The sequence below is a fragment of the Amorphotheca resinae genome (genome assembly GCF_003019875.1).
Source record: "Amorphotheca resinae ATCC 22711 unplaced genomic scaffold M430scaffold_6, whole genome shotgun sequence".
NCBI lineage: Eukaryota > Fungi > Ascomycota > Leotiomycetes > Helotiales > Amorphothecaceae > Amorphotheca > Amorphotheca resinae.
In genome coordinates this window covers 442,838-463,640 of record NW_020194476.1, presented here as the reverse complement: position 1 = coordinate 463,640, position 20,803 = coordinate 442,838, and the positions used below count along the sequence as shown (strand labels likewise).

General features: G+C 50.7%; 6 protein-coding genes across 6 annotated transcripts; 3 read left to right on the top strand and 3 right to left on the bottom strand.

Moving 5' to 3' along the window:
• Window positions 1-160: 160 nt before the first annotated feature.
• On the bottom strand, window positions 161-1,887 carry M430DRAFT_27884 (hypothetical protein; the record flags this gene model as incomplete). The annotated part of the gene is made up of 2 exons (XM_024865744.1): window positions 161-1,759; window positions 1,837-1,887. 2 exons carry the CDS (start codon window positions 1,885-1,887, stop codon window positions 161-163), a joined length of 1,650 nt encoding a protein of 549 aa, XP_024720779.1.
• Window positions 1,888-2,508: 621 nt separating this feature from the next.
• On the bottom strand, window positions 2,509-7,752 carry M430DRAFT_101459 (hypothetical protein; the record flags this gene model as incomplete). The annotated part of the gene is made up of 4 exons (XM_024860709.1): window positions 2,509-2,705; window positions 2,754-2,903; window positions 2,956-7,132; window positions 7,183-7,752. The coding sequence occupies 4 exons, from the start codon at window positions 7,750-7,752 to the stop codon at window positions 2,509-2,511; spliced, it is 5,094 nt and encodes a 1,697-aa protein (XP_024720778.1).
• A 2,675-nt stretch (window positions 7,753-10,427) lies between these two features.
• On the top strand, window positions 10,428-11,359 carry M430DRAFT_102407 (hypothetical protein; the record flags this gene model as incomplete). The annotated part of the gene is made up of 2 exons (XM_024860793.1): window positions 10,428-10,708; window positions 10,756-11,359. 2 exons carry the CDS (start codon window positions 10,428-10,430, stop codon window positions 11,357-11,359), a joined length of 885 nt encoding a protein of 294 aa, XP_024720777.1.
• Window positions 11,360-12,027: 668 nt separating this feature from the next.
• On the top strand, window positions 12,028-16,200 carry M430DRAFT_120900 (hypothetical protein). The gene is made up of 2 exons (XM_024861791.1): window positions 12,028-12,460; window positions 12,511-16,200. The coding sequence occupies exons 1-2, from the start codon at window positions 12,200-12,202 to the stop codon at window positions 16,078-16,080; spliced, it is 3,831 nt and encodes a 1,276-aa protein (XP_024720776.1). The 5' UTR covers window positions 12,028-12,199; the 3' UTR covers window positions 16,081-16,200.
• A 1,389-nt stretch (window positions 16,201-17,589) lies between these two features.
• M430DRAFT_58597 (hypothetical protein) lies at window positions 17,590-18,707 on the bottom strand (the record flags this gene model as incomplete). Its single annotated transcript, XM_024868745.1, has 7 exons — window positions 17,590-17,825; window positions 17,895-18,076; window positions 18,137-18,251; window positions 18,304-18,342; window positions 18,457-18,497; window positions 18,605-18,612; window positions 18,675-18,707. The coding sequence occupies 7 exons, from the start codon at window positions 18,705-18,707 to the stop codon at window positions 17,686-17,688; spliced, it is 558 nt and encodes a 185-aa protein (XP_024720775.1). The 3' UTR covers window positions 17,590-17,685.
• Window positions 18,708-19,705: 998 nt separating this feature from the next.
• On the top strand, window positions 19,706-20,798 carry M430DRAFT_50446 (hypothetical protein; the record flags this gene model as incomplete). The annotated part of the gene is made up of 2 exons (XM_024868151.1): window positions 19,706-20,107; window positions 20,169-20,798. 2 exons carry the CDS (start codon window positions 19,706-19,708, stop codon window positions 20,796-20,798), a joined length of 1,032 nt encoding a protein of 343 aa, XP_024720774.1.
• Between the last annotated feature and the right edge of the window lie 5 nt (window positions 20,799-20,803).

Sequence of the window (20,803 nt, the reverse complement as noted above, 5' to 3'; positions counted from 1 at the left end):
CATTACTCATCGTAGTAGCAGCCGCGAGGACCATACCTACATACCTACCGGGCTGCTTTTCTTCCTTTCCAAAAAAAGAAACTCCAATCATACCTAGATAGGTCTGGTACAATAATAAACAAGCACAGAAAAAAGCAACTGGCCCTTCAAACTTTCACTTTCATTTCCTCCTCGCTACGCCCGTCACCACCAACACCCCATTCCCAACCTCTACTTTCCACCCCTCCCGGATAAGCATCTTCCCCACCGCCGGACCCAACTTGCCTATACCACGCTCACTATGATTCCCCACACCCGTCACGATGCGGTAGCTAGCCGCGCGCCGCACCGGGTCCGACAAACCAAGCTCATGCCACCAAGCAGTGACGCGTTCGCGCACGATCCGTTTAGCATCCTCGACGCCGACGCCATGCAGATCGAGGCCGCCAGGCCAGCTCTGCTGCTCGACCAGTTTATCAGCAGCGGCGCTGAGCGCGGCTTTGGCGCGCGCGTCCGCGTCCCGCGCCTCTTGGCTGTAGTATGCGGCGGCGCCGCCCATCAGGGGGTCGGATTTTCCTTTGCGGTAGGCGGCGCGCGCTTGTGTGAAGGCGGTGTTGCGGAGATGGTAGTTTTTGGCGGCGAGGGCGGTGGCGGTTTCGAGGGAGAGCGCGCGGGATGATGGGTGCGTCGTGGTGGTGCTGGTGGTGCTGGGGGGTTTTTTAGGGGATGGGGGGGAGTCTATGGGTGAGGAGTGGTCGAGGTGCAGGGGAGGCCGGCGGAACTCGATATCGAATGTTGGTTTGGTGCCTGGTTGAGAGGCGGCGAGGGCTTCTGCGAGGTCGTGGGCGTGGGAGGCGGATGGATGTGAGATTTGTGCTAGTGCTTCCAGGTAGGAGGGGGGAATCGATGGAAACTCGTGCCCGAGGTCGATGGCTCGACTTTGGATAATGGGGTCCTCGATTTCTAGTCTCAGAGCAAGATGGGCCTCGATTATAGCGGAGATTGTCGAGCGGAGAGATGCGCCGTTCTTGTGATATATCGAGCTGACTTGCTTCGTCGGCATGTCGGTTCTCGACGAGATGAATTCGATGTCTTTCGCAGCCGTATCCCACTTGCTCATTTGCAAAGGTGGCTCTGAGGCCGGGCTGCTCACAAATGGTTCCGTCTGGCGATTCCTCCTCTTCTTTCCTTTCGTCTTTCGTGGCCGCGCCAGGTCCGCTTCTGAGAATGCCTCGACGCCTCTATACCGGCCTCCATTCTCATCAAGAAAAGACTGTGTCATGAGCTCGTCAATGACCTGGTTCACGTCCCCTTTATATTTCTTCAAAGTCCATTTGATATCAAACGGCTTTAGCGTAGGGAAGATGCCACATAAGAGCGCCTCTTTAGCTTCCCCATCCAGACCATCCAAGTCCCCATAACATGCTACCTCATCTTGGCCGCGCGGCTCTGTGCCTGATTCAGAGAAATCGCGTCCGTCGAGATCCAGCGATGACATATCCTGGCTGAGCGGCGTGTCGTCGGTATAGCTGGACCATGCTGGCCGGCTGATCGAGCTGCCACTGTCATTTTCGCGGCTGGCTTCCTCGCCATGTTCCGGTATCACTCCAAAGCCACTGCTGCCGCTGGCATCAAACCCGGTCTTTTCTTCTGCTTCCGCGCTCTCCTTGAGGATGTCGAGGGTATGTCGCGCGCTTGCTAGTTGTGCGGGATCTGCAAGGTTGAAATCGGAGAGGATCGCAAGCAGAGTTGACGTCTCAATTGTGGAGGAGTATTCATTCTAGAGAACAGCCAGCTAGTTAAAATAGCTATCCTTATTGACAACAGAGTATTACAGAATTGTGAGAGGGGTTATACCAGTAACTGAGTATTGAGATCCTCAACTGCAGATTGTTTGCGATCCGGCATGTTGAGACCGAAGGATAGACTGGGCGTGGCTATAGGTAGAATTCAAGTGGTTCTCTCTCTTCCTCTGTGCAATGAGAATGGCTTCGGCATGATTTCTGTGTATGGGTCTATCGACATGGTGTCTTGGTCTATCCCGTATCATTTTGCGCCGAGAGGGAGAGCGGCGTTTTCGCGATTTTGCGACTTTGACGATATCTCAGTGTCATGTGGGGAAAGGTGTTATCGGGAGCCGCTAAATGCCTGCCGACCGATCTGCGTGCGCGCGCAGGAGAACCGTGTCACGCATTATTGAACCTGAAGGTCCTGAACGAACCATGGGGCAATATTTATGACAATCATCGCAACGGCTACAGGTAAACACAAAATGCATTCCGACTATCTAATTGAGTGCGCAAAGCTCGTCCCATCGTTCAATGTTCATCCTCCACAACCTATGCGCCCAAACGACCTCCCATGCAATCTGATTGATCATCCAGCTTCCAAATGGGCAGGAAAAGTAACGTGATGGGAATAACCTCATGAAAACATAGGGCGTTCTAAGGAAAGCAACGGTCATCTTTCGTCAAATCAATGCTTGAGATCGTACCCTCGATCTAACCCATGCATCCCATATTCACACGCTTATGACAGATGGAAAGCGCCCTGTCCTTCCTTAATTGCAGTATTCATACGTCGTCGCATGACGCTCAAGCTCGAGTAATCGGGCAGTTTTAGATAATTGACACAAGTCATGACACTTGGAAGATAGTCATCCGAAGTGTAAGGTGCTTCGCTGGGCTTGCAGACAACAGTGAACATCGGGGTGAGGCTCTTGAAACCTGTTTTTGCATTAGTATGAACGCGAAATGGCTTGGGAGAAAACTTACCGCCAATTGGAAGCTTCGGACTGCCAGTAGTAAATTGGAGGAAATCCCGTCGCTCCGCCAGAGTAAGCTCACTCATAGTCTGGAGTAGGTTCTTAACGCTCTTGCTGTCCATATTGAAGCCATGGTCTGCCTTGATTGAGTCCATCAGGGCTGCGTGCATGATTAGCTACAGGAAATGGTATAGGACTACTGCTTTACTTACTTTCAATTGACCAATCCTCTTCGACTCTGCCGAACAGCATAACCAGTTCGTCGGGGGTGAAGGCACTCAGAGCGGAGTACGGGAAGACTTGAGTAAAGCCAGCTCTGAAGGCATCCACCTGTCTCTGAACTCCACTTCCAAGCGTCATGTCAATGACCTTCTCAAGGTATAGCTCAACGTTGTCAATTGTGACAGCGATCTGGGATCCATTGGGAAGCAATTCGATCGTGGGGTACCCGGGAAGAGTGAAGTCAAGGCCTAGATCATCGACACGACAGTTCTCGATGGTTAATGCTTCTGCTTTGGCTACCTTCTCTGCGGCGGAGAGGTTGGGATCTTCATCGATGGCCTTCTTAGCCACCACGAACTTCTTGATCAACTTTAGAGATGAAGCCAAGCCAGGGTCGACCGTCTTGACAGCCCCTAAGGATGGCGTTACCGTCTTCGATCCGTCGCCGATGCGGAAAAATGTAGGATTGAAAGATACATCAATGATGCGAGAATCAATCATAGATCTGGCGACAAATTTTCCAAGCATCTTGAAGAGGTGGAGGATTCGTTTGCCATTTTCATTTGAGGCATGCTCCTCACTCATTGGGGCAGGGAAGAGACCGCGGACACCAAAAGCATACTCGTCGTTATCATTAACATCTGTCTCGCGCCAGAGTTTCAGTTTCTTCTTCGAAAATTCCTTCGACACAGTGGAATAAAATTCCAAGGTGGGACCAAGACCAGTTCCAACTTCTTCAAAATACTCGACCTCCAGAATGCTTTGAGAGGCGCCATAGAGTTCCATGACCTTTAGTGCGGATTCAAGGATCTTTGACCGCGAAATGCGAACCTTTTGGCGTTGGAGACGACCTAGGAATGGTCTCTCTTCCCTATGACGGTCTCGGTTAGACTCATCAGCAGATTGGGCGTTTTGCCATCTGGTCATAGATCGAGCATAGCCGAAGGACGTAGACTGTAGGAAGAGATGACGTGTCTCGAATGGGAAGAGGAACGGATAAAGTCTCGCGAGATCTTCGCTCCAGCTAGGAAGACAGTTGCTCGCCACTATCAGAGGCTCTTCAAGTTGTCTGTTCAATTTGGCAGTAAGCTTTGTGTTGACAAACTGCGACAGTGGTTCCGCATTCAGCTTTAGGGTATCCTTGTTCTCAGCGAGGACGTCGTCGAGGTTTGCATTAAGCGCATGTAGAATGTTCAACAATCGAAGGATTGACGAAGTTGCCGGGTGCTTGTCCAGAGATGCTGGGATTCCAGATGCCGTGGTTTCCGTGCTAGTCTCAGCGGCCTGTGTGAGAGAGCTTGGCTCGGGGGGAGGAGGTCCTGGGACACGCCTAAACTTGATAGGATGAACTCCGGACCAGACGCTTCGGCTGGCATGCTCATCCACAGGATTAGACGTGTTATGAACGGCTCGGTAGATTGTGGTTTCATTAGAAATAACCTTGCCATCAAGGCTAAACTCGATATGCCAGTCCTGAGGGACCGCCTGGATAGCAGCAGCGTATGACATCGGTCTCGAGGATGTGCTTGGAGTGGACAACAAGGCTGCTTGTGCAGCTGCGGATAAGCCTGAGGTGCTGCGAGAACTGCTTCCAGGTAGTTGAGAAGGTGTTGCAACTCGTGTGCCATCCTCTTTCCGTGCCGTAACTTTGCCCTCGGCGGCAACCTCGAGGTTAACTGCAGACGGGTCGGTGGGTGATCCTTCCTCCATTTCATCATCCAAATCGCCAACATCTAACGCAGCGCTGTCATCCATATCATCTTCATCGCTAAGCTGTCTCTCCTCAGCGCACTCTAAAGCTCGTGACAAGCTATCTTCATCATTCGGAGGAGGCGAGGGCGCCGGTGGTTCCGTCTGCGCCTGATTGCGTCGGCTTGACCGACGAGTAGTAGATTTCTCGTGGGGTGTGGTTGATGTTTGCTGGTCAGTCGTGGCTGGGGTAGCGTTAGGAGCACTCTTGGCCTTAGCCTTGCGGGAGCTGCGAGAAGCAGAAGGTGTGGGTGCGGCAGGAGTCGCAGCAGTCGCTGAACCTAGGCCGCGTTCTGGGAGTCGAGCTTGGGAATTTGAAGCACCGTGATATGGATTTGGCATGCCTCCTGCTGAAGCGAGAGCAGCCAACGCACTAGAAAGACCTTCTCTGGTTCTCGAACCACGCGGACGCTCCGAGAGGCTGATTCGTGGGCGTAGGTAATCATCCAGAGCTTTGAAGGTTGCAATTGCGTGAATGGAGACCATGATATTACGATATGGTCGCGGGATTTCGGAATCCTCATCTGCAACGAGCTTCAGGCGAATCTGCTTTGCAAGCATAGAAGCGGCGCTACTTCTGTTTCCATCAAAACTATTCTGGTGAACAGTGACGACTTCGAAATGCTCTGAGCGACTTAGTAAATCCTGCAATTTGTGGACGAGAATGCTAAAGGGGGTGGCGGGGGAATCGGCACTGGCGGTCTTTGGCTTCTTAGTGACAGTTCGTCCCATAAAGACCTCCAAAAATGCAGAGCGAGCATCATTGCTCAGCCGCTCGTCAGGATTATTGAAGACCTCGAGGAGGACACGAACGAGTTCAGAATTCAGTAACTCTGCGCTGGTGACGCTCTCCAAGACATCTCCATCGAAGTAAGATGCAAGGGTCGTAAAAAGTTCAACTCCATTCCCAGGACCGTTGTGCAGATAGTGATCTTCAATTTGTGAGGCTAAGGTCTGGAGACGGGTCAGAATCTGGGTTGCCATCTTCTTCATATTCTTGCTGTTCTTTTCATTCTCATGAACATCCAAGAACTTCTTTGCTCTCTGAACAATGAGCCGCTGCATGCTTGTGGCATCCGACGGCATGCGGTGTGGTGGGCCATCCTCAGACATCGTTGATTCCCGAGAGCTTGCCGGAGAAGCGCTGCCATCCTCATGGATATCATCGTTCTCGTTTTCCTCATCATTTTCATTATCGGAAGAGTCTCGATCCTCGTCATCGCCATGTTCTCCTCCACGGCCGACCTTTTCCGGCATATTGTCGGTCGCACTTGGTTCATTAGAATCAGACACTTCGTCGCCGGGGTAGTCAACGCTTGCAGATTTCTCAGACTGCTCTGTGGCAGCAAGCTTTGCAATCTCAGCAATAACACCCTCACGGTAGAATTGATAACGGTATATGTCATCTAGTCGGACGAGGAGTAGTTCTGCGGCTTGAAGAGCATAATTTACAAGGCTAGGGTGATCTTGTTGAGAGAGGATCGCAGCCAAGAAAGAAGCGTATGGTACAGATCGTAGTGCCTCCATTAGAATGTCTCTGTCCAAATTAGACAACATCTTCAGCTGGGCAGTGAGGACTTTTTGTCGAACGCTCAGATTGACGGTGCTCGAAAAAGCATCTGTCAATGTCGGGAAGAGGATGATAGCAAATCGTTTAACCTCGTCTTTGCAGCCCTCCAGGAGTTCGATACGCTTCTCATTAGACGACTTCTTTCGAGAGGCCGATGATGTACCAGTCGATCGTGCTGATGCAGCGTCAATATCAGAGACTTCGCCAAAAGACACATCAGATTCCTTAGGTAGACCAGGAAGTAGCTCGCAAATGACATTTAAGGTTTCGATTACTTGCTCCCGAGGTCTGTGAATCAGGGCTTGCATGATGACGACGCTGTCCAGCTTCGATGCAACATCTTCTGTAGGTCCAGGTGGTGACACGCCGGTCAATATCTGGTACAGAGTGTCGACAACATGCATCTTAAAGAGCTCGGCCGACAAAGATGCGCTTGCCTTTGCAGTAAATGCAAGTACTCGGAGGAATTGCGTATGAATATTGGGCCCGATGAGGTTTGTGGTGCCCGGAAGCAAGAGTCGGAGTATGGCTTTCAGCAGGTCGGTGCTAACGAGCTCTTCAAGTTTGTTGGGATGATATCTGAAGCTCTCTACGACGCGCGACACACATAGAGAGCCTTGTTCGACGACCTTTTGGTCATTAGAACCGAGGACATTGAGCAATATTGGCATCACGTCCTTGACCACGGGGAAAGAATCCTCGGGGATGTTCCGACAACAATTGGCAGCTGTAGTAACTGCAGTTCTCTGGGTACTCGTGGCGAAGAATTCAAGATAGGTTAAACAAGCAGTCAAGCCACCCTCACGAACTATAGACGTCGGGTACTCGACGGATATCTTCTCAAGCGTCTAATATGGTGGTCAGTATGTGCTGTGTGACAGGTGGAAGGGAAACGTACGCTAAGTGCTTGCTCGGCCAGATCGATGAAATGAATTTCGAGGAGCTTTGCACAGAGAACGGGTACAGCACCGCCATAAACCACGTTGGCAGTGCTTGCTGGCAAAGCCTCCATTAAATTGGCAAGGCAACGACATGCAAGCAGCATCATCTCTGGGTTCTCTTCCCCGAAGTCCGAGGGTTGCATCAAGGCTACCAGTTCCTTCACAAATGCATCGGGTGAAAAGTGGCCAGAGAGGTTATCCTCAGTAGATACCAGTAGGATTTCAGACAATTCTTGAAGGGCAATGAGCTGGACCGATGGATCGTCCTTCTGCTTCAAATTGTTTAAAATGTCACGCAGCCGGGTAGAGACTCCGGACATCATCCCACTCAACGCTCTTAATGTGCTTGAAAGACCGTGTGGCGGTCCACCAGGTCCACCAAACCCTCCAAAGGGGTCATCATCATCATCGTCATCATCGTCATCTCGTCCTCCATAATCGCGAGCCATTTCGTCGTCCTCGTTGTCATCGCTAGCCTCATCATCATCACCGAGAGGAGATTGTGCCTTCTCATCTACCCCGTTCATCGAAGCATCAGCATCCTTCGCGGTCTTCTTTGATCGACGGCCAGGGGCGGGAGGGTTGGCAGATGTCTCTGCTGTGTGAGAGGTTAGCTCTGTAGACATACGATCCTCGAGTGGCCACCGACCTTGACCGCCCTTCTTATTCCTGGAGGATTTACGTTTCGTGGCAGATGAGGGGTTTGAGGCTTCGTTGGAAGGGCCGGCAGAATCACTAAAACACAGTCAGTATCGAGTGCCTGTTTGGTGCACAAGATGTCTTACCTGGGACTCGACATAACCGCAGGAGTCTTGCCTTTTCTTCGGCGATTTGAGGCTGCTGGTGGTGGTGGTGGAGGAGGCTCAGGCTCCGACACAGTCTTCTGCCGCTTAGGCCGCCGAGAAGATGGAGGCTTTGCAGGTTCGGGTTCGAGTGCTGGGCTGGGCTCACGCGCAGGAGCTTTTCGTTTTCGAGATGGGGGTGGAGGTCGGGAGGACGAAGCCGTTGCAGGTACTGGAGCAGTAGAAGGACCCGCGGTTGTCTCTGACGAGCTGGCTGCTCTCGCAGACGCACGAGTTACACGGGAACTGGAAGAAGACATGAGTACTGGATTCTGACGAACAGGCTGCTAAGAAACGTCAACTCCCTGCCACGACTGAGGGCCAGTCATGAGAGGTTGACGTGGAAGGGCTCGAGGGAGGAGAGGAGAGGGGGATGCTCGTGTGGAGAACGGGAGAGGATCAGATGGGAGAGAGACGGTGTGAAAGTGAGAGAGATGGCGGAGAAAATGTAGATGGAGGTGAAGGTGGAAGATGAAGGTGAGAGGGTGAGGTGGAGGCAAATATAAAGGTGGTGGGATTTACTTATTGGAAGAAGTGATGGCAGAAGAGCCTGATGGGTCGTTATCGAAGAGTGCCGATCGCGATGGTGCTTTCCCTTTTTGTGCGGCCATCGATTCACGTCACGAACCCATTTTACGTCTCTGACATTACTGTTCGCCGGTCGTTGGAGGAGGATGAAGGTGGGCTGGGCTCTTTGTCTTGGTTGATGCTGCGATGGGGATTCTGGACAGGTGCTCGAGTGTGAGGTCGAGAAGGCCATCGAATATGCCCCGGCCTTGTGCTGGCCGCGCTTATTTAATATGCTTAGCGACTTGCACCCTCGAAATGACGGCAGCGAGAGGCAAGGCGTCCGTTGCATCAGATCATTGATTATCAGCGCGCCCTTTGTCTTTGTTTTGCTCTCACTCTCTAATTCTTCCTCGCTGTGATCCTTTCTCACAAATGCTGCTTGGGCGGGGTTCTCCTGGAAGAGAGGCTGCACTCGTCGAGGTGCTTCCTTCTCCAAAAGCAGCGGGGAAGGGGTGAGCCTATACGGGGCAATAGGTAGCTTTTACCCCATATCAATCCAAAGGCTGGAAGGCAGATTCATAGTTCAAGATAAACTATAAAATATACAGCATAAGATAAAAGGAGCAGAAAACAGGGGGGCAAGAGAGGGTGTGCTTCACTTGCGGAGTCCCCCAGAGGCTCAAAGCTGTTGTCCACCGCTCTACTTCAAGGTATTAGGTACGTATAGGTGCTCATAAGGTAGATTACGGACTACTCCTGGCGCTTTATTATTATTAGAAAGAAGAACCTTGTTATCTTCCCCATCAGGGTCCCTTGGTCCAGCGCCGCCTTTGCTCCATCTACCTATTATCGCCAGAGGATATTATCGCCATCACCACTACTCACTTACTAAGGGTTCCTACTAGGCACAATTCATCCGCGCAGTCCAGCACCAACCCCTCCAACAGTCCTGGGAGTCTCATCAAGTCCCAACTCTGCTTCATCCTTAAATGTCTACCTACGTACAGCCCTGCGCATGAATTCTGGCTGATGTGGACGGGCGGCGCTTGAGAGCAGCGGTAATCAAGACATCAAAACTCTTTCCTCTACAGCCCTTTGAAGGTTAGTCATCACGCCATTGCTGCCATGGCACCGTCGATTGCCGCACCACTCATGTCAGAATACTACGAGTCAACAAACGGAGGGGTAGCGGAAGGTTCTTCGATAGAGGCCGCCTTGCCCATCCAAGAGCGACAAGGTCCTGTCATATATACAACACATGTGCTATGCACAAGGTAGGTAAGTACAGCATCATGCCTCGACGTGGGTAATAATTTCTTTCCTCAAATTTCAATTCCAATTCCAGTGTCCTTGTCCTCTCAACTTGGTCTCTTTACAACATTACATAAGACCTCTGGAAATCCCCTACCTAAATCCGTCCAGACTGACTGTACACATTCGACTCTAGACTCGTAGACTTGTCTTGCCCCCTCCACGCCCTCCTTGCTCTTCCCGAAGCAACTCCGTCATATGTAAGCCTTCCCACCCCCTCCCGCTCTTTGCCCGAAGATGTAAAAGCGACGTTACAGAACCTCAACTCTCTTTCTCTCTTTTAACCTTCTTCTCTCTCTTTCCCTCCCTTTTGCTTCAATCCCTCCCCCTCCTGCTTCAATCCCTTCCCTCTCCCATCTCCCCTCCAGCGACCCCTCGCTTCTGCTGCTATCGCCACCACCGCCAGGCTGACCCGCCCTATTCTTCGCCCGTCTTTCAGGCGGCGTCTCGGTCGTGACCTTCACGATTGCTTCCTCTCTCTTCGCCACTTAGCGTCATCAGCATCGCTCTTCAGCAGCCGCTTCAAGGCAATTGCAAAGATGGCCTCAAATCAACCCACCCAGTCGGTTGCGACGCAAACCCCCCAGAATTACTCCTTCCCCCGGAATAGATTAAGACTTACTCAGCGCGATCCTACGAAGACGCCTCTGGTCTTGGTCGCTTGTGGTTCCTTCAGCCCAATTACCTACCTCCACATGAGGATGTTTGTCATGGCGGCCGACTTTGTGCGTTTCAACACGCAGTTTGAACTCATGGGGGGTTACCTGTCACCTGTCGCGGATTCTTATAAGAAAGTAGGCTTGGTCGCTGCGGAGCATAGGTAGGCCAGCCGCATCGCCAGCCTATGATCCTACTAATCCCTTGCAGGCTCCGCATGTGTGAATTGGCAGTTCAGCAGGACAGTAACTGGCTTATGGTTGATCCATGGGAGGCTATCCAACCCGACTATATGCCTACAGCCCTCGTGCTCGACCATTTTGACCATGAGATCAATGAGGTATTGGGCGGCGCAGAAAGACCAGATGGCACCCGCGTCCCAGTGAAAATCTCGCTCCTCGCAGGTGCCGATCTGATTGGCACAATGTCGACCCCGGGCGTATGGTCCGAGGAGGATCTCGACCACATTCTCAGACGCTATGGCACATTCATTGTCGAGCGGAGTGGTACCGATATGGAGGAAGCTCTTGCACACCTCCAGACTTGGAGAGACCAAATCTACGTTATCCCCCAATTACTACAGAACGACATCAGCAGTACCAAGATCAGACTTTTCTTGAAGCGGGGGTTGAGTGTGCAGTACTTGATTCCCGCTCCTGTTGTCGAGTACATTGAACAAAATGGGCTATTTGAGCAACATGGGCCACATGAGGACGATGGAACATCATCCGTCAATGAAAAGGGCAAATCAAAGAGCGCTGAAGGTTCGAGTCAAGAATCATCAGCTGTTGCGGACTCTGGATCCAAGAGCTAGTTGGAAGACTGAGATTCTACTTCCAACAATTTTTTATTACGACGTCACGGTCCTGTACGGTACGAAACCTTGCTGCCGAAAAAATCGACACGCACCAAGAATATCCTGAGTCTCTGGGTCTCTGTATATCCCTTCTTGGAACTGGGGTTTTGTCCCGCAATCCTCGTCTTGCCTTACTAATCCCAAACTGGCCCTGACGATGGCAGCATTTTGCTTTGGAGTTCTCTTGCGTCGTGGGTGCCGACTGTTCTGAATTTTTCTTGCTTGGGTCGGCTGGGTTTTATATATTAGGATGATTTGGTTCCGCATACTAGAATATGTATGCTGCTGGGGAGGCTCTCTGATTAGAGGCATGGCTGTCGTAAAACCCCATTAGATATAGTTGCGTCACACAGCGGGAAATACAGATACAGATTTAACGATTCCACTCAATTACCACAAGAGGATACCATACATGCCCAGTCATTAAATATATTAGCGTCCGCGATATTGTTGCATATTTCAATCGACAATGAGAGCACCAGCGTAGAGCTACATTGAGGTAGCCTTACCTTGTGGTTTTCTGCCTCGAAACGGTAACCGATTTTCAGGCACAGCAGAACGCCACAGCAGCTACAGCTTTATCAATGACGATTGCGTGGCTGAGTCAACTCAGACATCGACAACAACAATCAGCCGTCACCTGCTCGACTCCATCCCGAGTAATACCAACCATATGCTTCGTGAACAACATCCCCACCCCATTAGAAGCTGAGTGCTTGACCCATCATCTCAAATCCAATATCAACGCCTCTTGGATACCAGATAATATCGCGGTGCTGGGCATCGCTCCGGCCAACGATGGGCCGACTATGGCACTCCGCAGCCATCGCAGCACTGCTCACTGCAGGCTTCGTATCCGGCGAAGCTTTCACCCCAAAGCATGAGGCAGGGCGATGTGCCATGCGCGGACACTGCGGCAAGACAGGTTTCTTCTCACCCGAACTGCCTTGTTCAGACAACGGGCTGGCAGAGGAGCCAGAGGACGATGTGAGGAAGCAGCTGGTGGAGCTATGCGGCCCCAAATGGAATACTGGACCCGTATGCTGTGGGAGCGGACAGGTATGGTGTCTTCTCATGAATACAATGCAAAACGCTGATCGGTCGTGTAGCTTGACTCGCTGGCGGAGAATCTCAAGAAGGCAAATCCTTTCATATCCTCCTGCCCCGCATGCAAGGAGAACTTCTACAACCTATTCTGCACATTTACCTGTTCTCCCGATCAGTCGCTCTTCATCAACGTCACTCAAGCCGACAAAGTTGGTGGAAAGTTCAGGGTAGCAGAGATCGACCACCTTGTTTCGGACGAGTATGGATCTGGCTTCTACGACAGTTGCAAGGACGTGAAGTTCGGGCCCACAAACAGCAATTCTATGGACTTCATTGGTGGAGGTGCAAAGAACTATACGGACTTTCTGAAGTTTATGGGCAAGAAATCCGCGTTAGGCTCGCCATTTCAGATCAACTTCCCCAGGCCGAGTGATTATCCTGAAGACGGAATGGGAGGCCTGGATATGAAACCGAAGAGATGTAACGATGAGGACGAGCGCTTCAGATGTGCCTGTATCGACTGCCCTGCAGTTTGTCCCACATTGCCAGAAGTTAAAAATGGGCGCTCTTGTCATGTTGGATTACTACCCTGCCTATCATTTGGAGCAATCCTGACCTATAGTGCCCTTATGGCCTTGCTTGCTACAGCTTTATTTGGCCACATCGCCTGGGCGAAGCATTCTCAGAGAAAGTCTGAACGTTTACGATTGCTCCAGGACAGTGCACCAAGCGATGATGAGGATGAAGGGGACATGGTCGACAACGCTGCTATGTACGATCGGCCACAGAAGAATTACAGGATCAATAGCTTCTGCGATGCCGCTTTCAGCCGCTTGGGATACGCCGCAGCCAAATTTCCCGGTATCACTATTGGGATCAGTGTCCTTGTCGTCGGACTTATGAGCCTGGGTTGGATGAGATTTGATGTCGAGAAAGATCCGGCTCGATTATGGGTCAGCCCAACCTCTGCTGCTGCGCAGGAAAAGGCTTTCTTCGATAGTCACTTCGGACCGTTCTATCGTGCCGAACAGATGTTTCTGGTAAACGACACGCACCCCGAAGGCCCTGGTCCAGTGTTGAGCGATGACATCCTCAGGTGGCTGATCGGTGTTGAAGATCGCATCAATCAAATAAAAGGGCCCAAAACCGGTGTCTCACTGGACGACGTTTGCTTCAAACCTACTGGGGATGCATGTGTTGTCCAGTCAGTATCGGCTTATTTTAACAATAACCCAGATTCGGTCAAGCCAAATACTTGGAAGGATACGCTCCGGGGTTGCGCTGGTACGCCCATCGAATGTCTTCCTAAATTCAGTCAGCCTATAGATCCGAAAATGATCCTCGGCGGCATTCCAAGCGGCGATGTTGTCGATGCGTCCGCACTGATCGTCACTTGGGTTCTCAAAAATGATGTTGAAGGGTCACCCGAGGTCGAAAGGGCCATGGATTGGGAAGCGGCTATGAGAGACACTTTCTTTGATTTGCAAAACGAGGCAACGCAACGTGGGTTGAGACTATCCTATTCCACTGAGATCAGTCTGGAAGAAGAACTCAACAAATCCACAAACACAGATGCGAAGATTGTCGTGATAAGCTACATTATCATGTTCTTCTACGCATCTCTAGCTCTTGGGTCGACTACTTTGTCTATCCGGTCTATCCTACGTAATCCCGCCACGTCCTTCGTCGATTCGAAATTTACTTTGGGAGTGGTTGGTATCCTGATCGTACTGATGTCCATTTCTGCGTCTATTGGTCTATTCTCCGCGGCAGGTATCAAGGTGACCCTCATCATTGCAGAAGTCATCCCCTTCATTGTACTTGCAGTCGGTGTTGATAACATCTTCCTCATCGTCCACGAGTTCGAGAGAGTCAACGTCAGCCATCCTGATGATATGGTAGAGTTCCGTATTTCGAAAGCTCTAGGACGAATGGGACCCTCCATCCTCTTGTCAGCGATTACCGAGACGATAGCATTCTCTCTCGGTGCATTCGCGGGCATGCCTGCTGTTAGAAACTTCGCGATATATGCTGCCGGCGCGGTGTTCATCAACGCCATCTTACAAGTCACTATGTTCGTGTCTGTCCTCAGTCTCGACCAAAGACGAGTCGAAGATCACAGAGCAGACTGTTTCCCCTGCATCCAGATAAAGAGTGCCGGGGTATATCTTAGCGGCTCGAGTGGCCCCGGGTATGCGAGACCATACGAAGGTCAGGATGAGACCAGTCTGCAACAATTTATTCGCAAGACTTATGCTCCGGCACTTCTTGGCAGGAAGATGAAGGTTGCTGTCGTAGTCATCTTCCTTGGGATATTTACGGCTGGCGTTTCGCTGATGCCCAAAGTCTCTCTGGGATTAGATCAACGAGTCGCAATTCCTGACGGTTCTTACTTGATCCCCTATTTCAACGATCTCTATGATTATTTCGACTCTGGACCCCCAGTGTACTTTGTCACCCGCGAGTTGAACGTCACTGAACGCATACACCAACAGCAACTCTGCTCCCGATTTACTACTTGCGAACAAGAATCCCTCACAAACATTCTCGAGCAAGAGCGGAAGAGACCAAGCACATCTTACATTGCCTCCACCGCGGCAAGTTGGATCGATGATTACTTCCGCTGGTTAGATCCAGAACTTGATACATGTTGCGTTGAGAATGGCCAGACATGCTTCAAGAACCGTGATCCGGAATGGAATATTACCTTATACGGTATGCCAGAAGGAGGGGAATTCATACACTACCTCCAAAAATGGGTAGATTCGCCTACAGATCAACTTTGTCCTCTGGGTGGAAAGGCTTCATACGGTGATGCGCTGGTCATCGATGCCGAGAGGGAGACGATTCCAGCAAGCCATTTCCGCAGCAGTCATACACCCCTCCGCAGCCAAGAGGACTTCATAGATGCCTACGCCTCAGCACGTAGAATCGCAAGTGGATTAAAGGAAAGCACGGGCATTGAGGTCTTCCCATACAGCGTATTCTACATATTCTTTGATCAATACGCTTCCATCGTCCGCTTAACCGCAACACTACTCGGCGCCGCTCTCGCCATGGTCCTCGTCGTCTCTTCTATCCTCCTAGGGTCCGTAAAGACGGGAGCCGTCGTAACCACCACCGTCATCATGATCGTCATCGACATCATCGGCGCCATGGCGGTCTTCAACGTCTCTCTGAACGCCGTCAGCCTGGTGAACCTGGTGATCTGCGTCGGCATCGGCGTCGAGTTCTGCGCCCACATCGCGCGCGCCTTCATGTTCCCCAGCCGCGCAGTCATGGAGCGCGCCAAGATCAAGTTCCGCGGCCGCGACGCCCGCGCCTGGACGGCGCTCGTCAACGTCGGCGGCTCCGTCTTCTCGGGCATCACCATCACCAAGCTGCTCGGCGTCTTCGTCCTCGCCTTCACGCGCAGCAAGATCTTCGAGATCTACTACTTCCGCATCTGGCTCTCGCTCGTCATCTCCGCGGCGGCCCACGCCCTCATCTTCCTCCCCGTGGCGCTCAGCCTCGTGGGCGGCGACGGCTATGTCGATCCTGAGAGCGATGGTGGGCTGGAGGAGGACCTGGCCAGTCGCAGGTATAGAGCATTATTACCGGATGATGGAAGTGATTCGGATGATGATTATTAGGCGAAACCCCTTTCTTTATATGAATAGCGGTTTAGAAACGTCTCTACGTCTGTAGATAAGATTGAAATTAGCAGAGAATTAATCGGATAAATGAATCAGTCTCAATAAATGAATCAGTCTCAATAAATGAATCAGTCTCAATAAATGAATCAGTCTCAATAAATGAATCAGTCTCTATAAATGAATCGGTCTCTACAAATGAACCCCTCTCTCTTCTAGCATCTCCTAGCATCACTTACCTAATCCCCAAGTATACTCTACCTACCTACCTACCTATCTTATACAAAACCGCAATATGTCCCTATCTTGACGAATAATCTAGAATGCTGTCGAGGCAGAATTTCAAGTATGAATGAAGTACCTAATCTGACCTTACCTTATCCTATCGTAAACGTGAATATTTATCTAGGTAGGTAGGGTAGGTATCTGCTTAAGGAGTTTTTTTCTTGTTTTGTTTTGTTTTATTTTATTTTATTTTATTTGTTCTGTTCTGTGCTTACTCCTTCCTATATTTCGTCGCTTCTAAAATGAAAAGAAAAGAAAAGAAAGCCCCCCCCCTCCCCCCCCCCCCTGTCCAAAAATTAAAACAAGAACAAAAAAAAAATCAAGATGTCACAAGTGACCAGTCTGGGGTTCGATCCCAGGACCTTTTGCGTGTTAAGCAAACGTGATAACCAACTACACCAACCGGCCTTGTCTTATACTTTCCTCTCATTATTCTCTCCTATATGCAAAAACCGAAGTGGGGCGTTTTAGGAGTTACGTAAGTTGTAGTATGGTGGGATGGGATGGGATGATGTGATGCGTGGGTTGGGGTGGGGGGCGATTACGGAAGTTGTAAGGAGAGGGGTGGTATTTTCCACGGAGCTTTAGGTTAGGTTAGGTAGGTAGGTTGTTGGATTTATGGAAATGAGATGAAGAAATATAAAATATAATTTCCACCTACCTAGATACACATACCTACATCGGCCATACCCTTTGAGCGGCATCAGGGCCTGCCGTTTGGACTAATACTACTCGCTGGGCGAATTTGATGCAGCATATTCGTGGGAGGGAGGGAGATGATTCAAGGAGAAAGAAAGGAGCGGCCCGCCCTCTCTTGACATTGTGTGATACGTAATGTTATATAACGTGATGGAATAATGGTGAATCTGGGCTTATTTTGTTATTATCATTGTTGATTGTTCTGTATGGATCGTATGTACCTTGGGCTTGTACTGTAGAAGCAAAGCACATTAACGGTCGAGAGAAGGGGGATAAGCGAGGTAACCCCTTTTTGTAAGGGTCCCTTTGTACCTAAGCTGGCCGAGGGAGGTGTACAGAGCACGACGACATATGAACAGTAGGTAGGTATTCTATAAGCCAGACGAGATTGTCCATTATCATCACTTGCTCTGTTATCTCATCCTAACGCAGCGCTATGAACCGATGCGAAAAATCACCGGATATGACCGTGCCACGATACTCCACGAAGAAACCGTTATCCATTCCGAATCCCCTAAGCCAGGTAAAATCAAACACCACAACTGTATGCGTAAAGAAATAGCGACCAGCCGAGATGGCATTGTCGAGGGGTCCTGTTCCCGCTCATCGCGAAGTCGATGCTCAAACCTCCTCCATTTGTCCAGCGGGTTCTTCATCCTCTTCATCTCCGAAACTCCCTACGGATGACATGTCATCGTCCTCATCTGTCTCGGCTCCTGCATCGTCTGCGGCATCTTTACTCGCGTATTTGGTCACATATTCTACTCCAACTCAGCACAAACTACTCCTTGACTTACCAATCTATACATGGTAACTATACGATGACTCACCCTTAACCTTTGCCTCGTAGCTCTTCGGTTCTCGCATCAGTAATGCAGCAGCTTCACCATTTAGAGGATCTGTAGGGTTGGGATAGCGGAGGAGTTGTGGAAGGAACACTTCAAAGATATTGATCATGTCGAACATGGGGGACCAGGTTTGGTTGATGACATCGAGACAGACGGAGCCGGATCTGCGAAGCATTAGCCTTCGACTTGCCGGCGGGGCATTTCAGCCAAGGGAAAAGACATACAACTCGTCGATATTTGGATGGAAGATTCGGTTGACGAAGCCGATGCTAGGTGATTTGTACGGATATTGATCCGGGAGCTCGACGTGGACTTTCCAGAGACCGCCTTGAAATGGTGCTGCATACTATTAACTCCGTGCCTCCTCTCAATACTGGACTGCAGAACTGACTCTCTTCAGGCCCCTTGAAGCGGACATAGAACTCCTGCCTGTATCCCATTATATCAGCGACTCGTCGGCAGATGGCTGCGGCGGGAGAACGTACACTAATGAGAAGGCGTGTTAGCCACGACTCCATAAGTTGAGGGAGGCAACCTGACTTACTGTTATCATTGACTAGAGTAACTTCATAGTCACTCATAAGCCTGTCGTAATGTAAGCATTGTTCGAGAGCGCAAGCGTTGGAGGAGCGTACATCCTAAGCCCATCGTTAGCAAATGCCCTTTGCCACACCTAGATTGCTATGACTTACTTCATGACCTGCAAAGAGAAATGCTCAGTCAGTCTCCCACTGTCTAAGAGCCCAGGCAGAGTGCACTCACATCTGTCTCGATGCGACGTCGAGGACTGGACATATTGACGGCGGTTCTTTGTCGTCGTAGTTGTCTTGTAGTCGAGAAGGTCTGGAACGAATGATCGATCGATAGACGATAGACACGCGATAACTGAGGAGTCGTCTGGGAGGTGGCCTCTGCCTGCTTTGCGTGAGCAGGAAGACGGGTGGCGGTGTATTGAGAGGGTAAAGAGATGCGAGGAGATGCGAAGGGAAATGACGGAAGTCACGAAGCCGATAAGCTCTTTATCGCGGCCCGGGATTTGGCGATGATTCAGGATATACTTTTTTGTATGTACATGGTCTATTGATAATTTGATACTGCTATAGAAAATCCTCTTATATTATTTCATAATTTCTTCTAGAAACTTTTGATTTGCAGTTACTTAAGACATATGTTAGAGCTTCGGACCCTGGAGAGCTATTCACGCAGTAGGGGTCATCAGACGTTCCGTTCCGTTACCAATAAAGCTCTTTTTAGGCCCCTTTGGGCAAATCACTGTATGGCAATTTGAGCCGATGAAGGCATGGAGGAGCTATATCCTTTGCTCAAACCCTTTGTTGAAGAACCATGAGATTTCTGAATCCCATCTCCAGCGAATTCCTCTCCACGTGACCTCGCTCTTGGAGATATTTTCCGGTCTCGTGACATCCGAGGGCCCGGACGAATGCGGTCTAGCCTCGTCAACGACCCCGAGGTTGACAATTCGGCATGAGCATCGTGGGCTTCAGCAATCGCCCACGAGTACGCCGAATTGCGACCCTCTGTGCGATCCGACCAGTATCGGATCGTCTGTGAAATGCTTCATCGTCGCGGGATTCAGCAATTGACCGTTTGGCAGCCCGCGGACGTGTGCGCTGCGCCCGCGATTACTCGTCGTCTTTTCGACCCGCCAGTATCAGATCAACTGCGAACGCATCATCATGACCTGACCGAATAAATTGTTCTTTCATTCCGAGGCACCCTTTGATGAGACTTCACCAATACATCCATCGGGGCCACCACCACGATTTTCCGCCATGTCGCGAACATCCTCCGTCGTGAGAGCGTCGCGTGCCTTGCTTTTCCAATGTACTCGTCCTGCTGCCCCCGCTATGGTCAAGCTTCTTGCCCCTCCATTACTGAGTAGGCATGGGAGGTTCAGCTCGCACTCCCCTATGGGATCTGCGCCGCCGACCCGAAAGAAGGTTACAATCAATTCCTTACGATCAATGTACAAAAACGGCGAGCCAATAACCATGATCACGGCGCATGATTTCCCTAGTGGCTTTGTTGGAGACGCTGCCGGCATGGAAATTATCCTTGTTGGAGACAGCCTGGCCATGGTAGCCTTGGGAATGGAGGATACTAGTGAAGTGGTGGTTGAGGACATGCTGCTTCACTGTCGCTCTGTAGCTAGAGCTGCGAGGACGGCTTTCACAGTAAGCATCTTCCTCCCCCTCCTGCCCCGCTCCAAACCAGCTAACCAGTGTGCTTCTCTAGGTCGGAGACCTGCCTATGGGATCATACGAGATATCGCCCGAACAAGCGTTAGAAACCGCTATCCGGTTCATCAAGCAAGGTCGCGTACAAGGCATTAAACTCGAAGGCGGCACAGAGATGGCACCGACCATCAAGAAGATAACAACCGCCGGAATACCAGTCCTAGGACATGTAGGGCTTACACCCCAACGACAGAATGCTCTCGGTGGTTTTCGAGTGCAGGGCAAAACTGCTGCAGGCGCAGTCAAGCTCCTGGAGGATGCCTTGGCCGTCCAGGAAGCTGGGTGCTTCGCCGTCGTTCTCGAAGCGGTACCGGCCGAAGTCGCAACATTGATCACGAAGAAGCTCTCTATCCCCACGATCGGTATTGGCGCTGGAAATGGATGCTCTGGCCAAGTGCTGGTCCAGATCGATATGACGGGCAATTTCCCTCCTGGTCGCTTCCTCCCAAAATTTGTCAAGAGATACGGTGATGTGTGGGGTGAAGCGTTGAAGGCGATAGAAACTTATAGAGCTGAGACGAAAAGCCGCGCATATCCTGCACCAGAGCATACATATCCCATTTCAAAGGAGGAGCTTGCGGAATTTGAGCGTATTTTGGAGGCGTCCAACAAGCCGGCTGATGATTGATTTGC

Excerpts from the sequence above, each read along its gene's own strand:
- M430DRAFT_120900 (XM_024861791.1), top strand. The coding sequence starts at position 12,200 with ATGGGCCGACTATGGCACTCCGCAGCCATCGCAGCACTGCTCACTGCA. Across the intron at positions 12,461-12,510 it reads TATGCTGTGGGAGCGGACAG|CTTGACTCGCTGGCGGAGAA; the intron begins GTATGGTGTCTT and ends TCGGTCGTGTAG.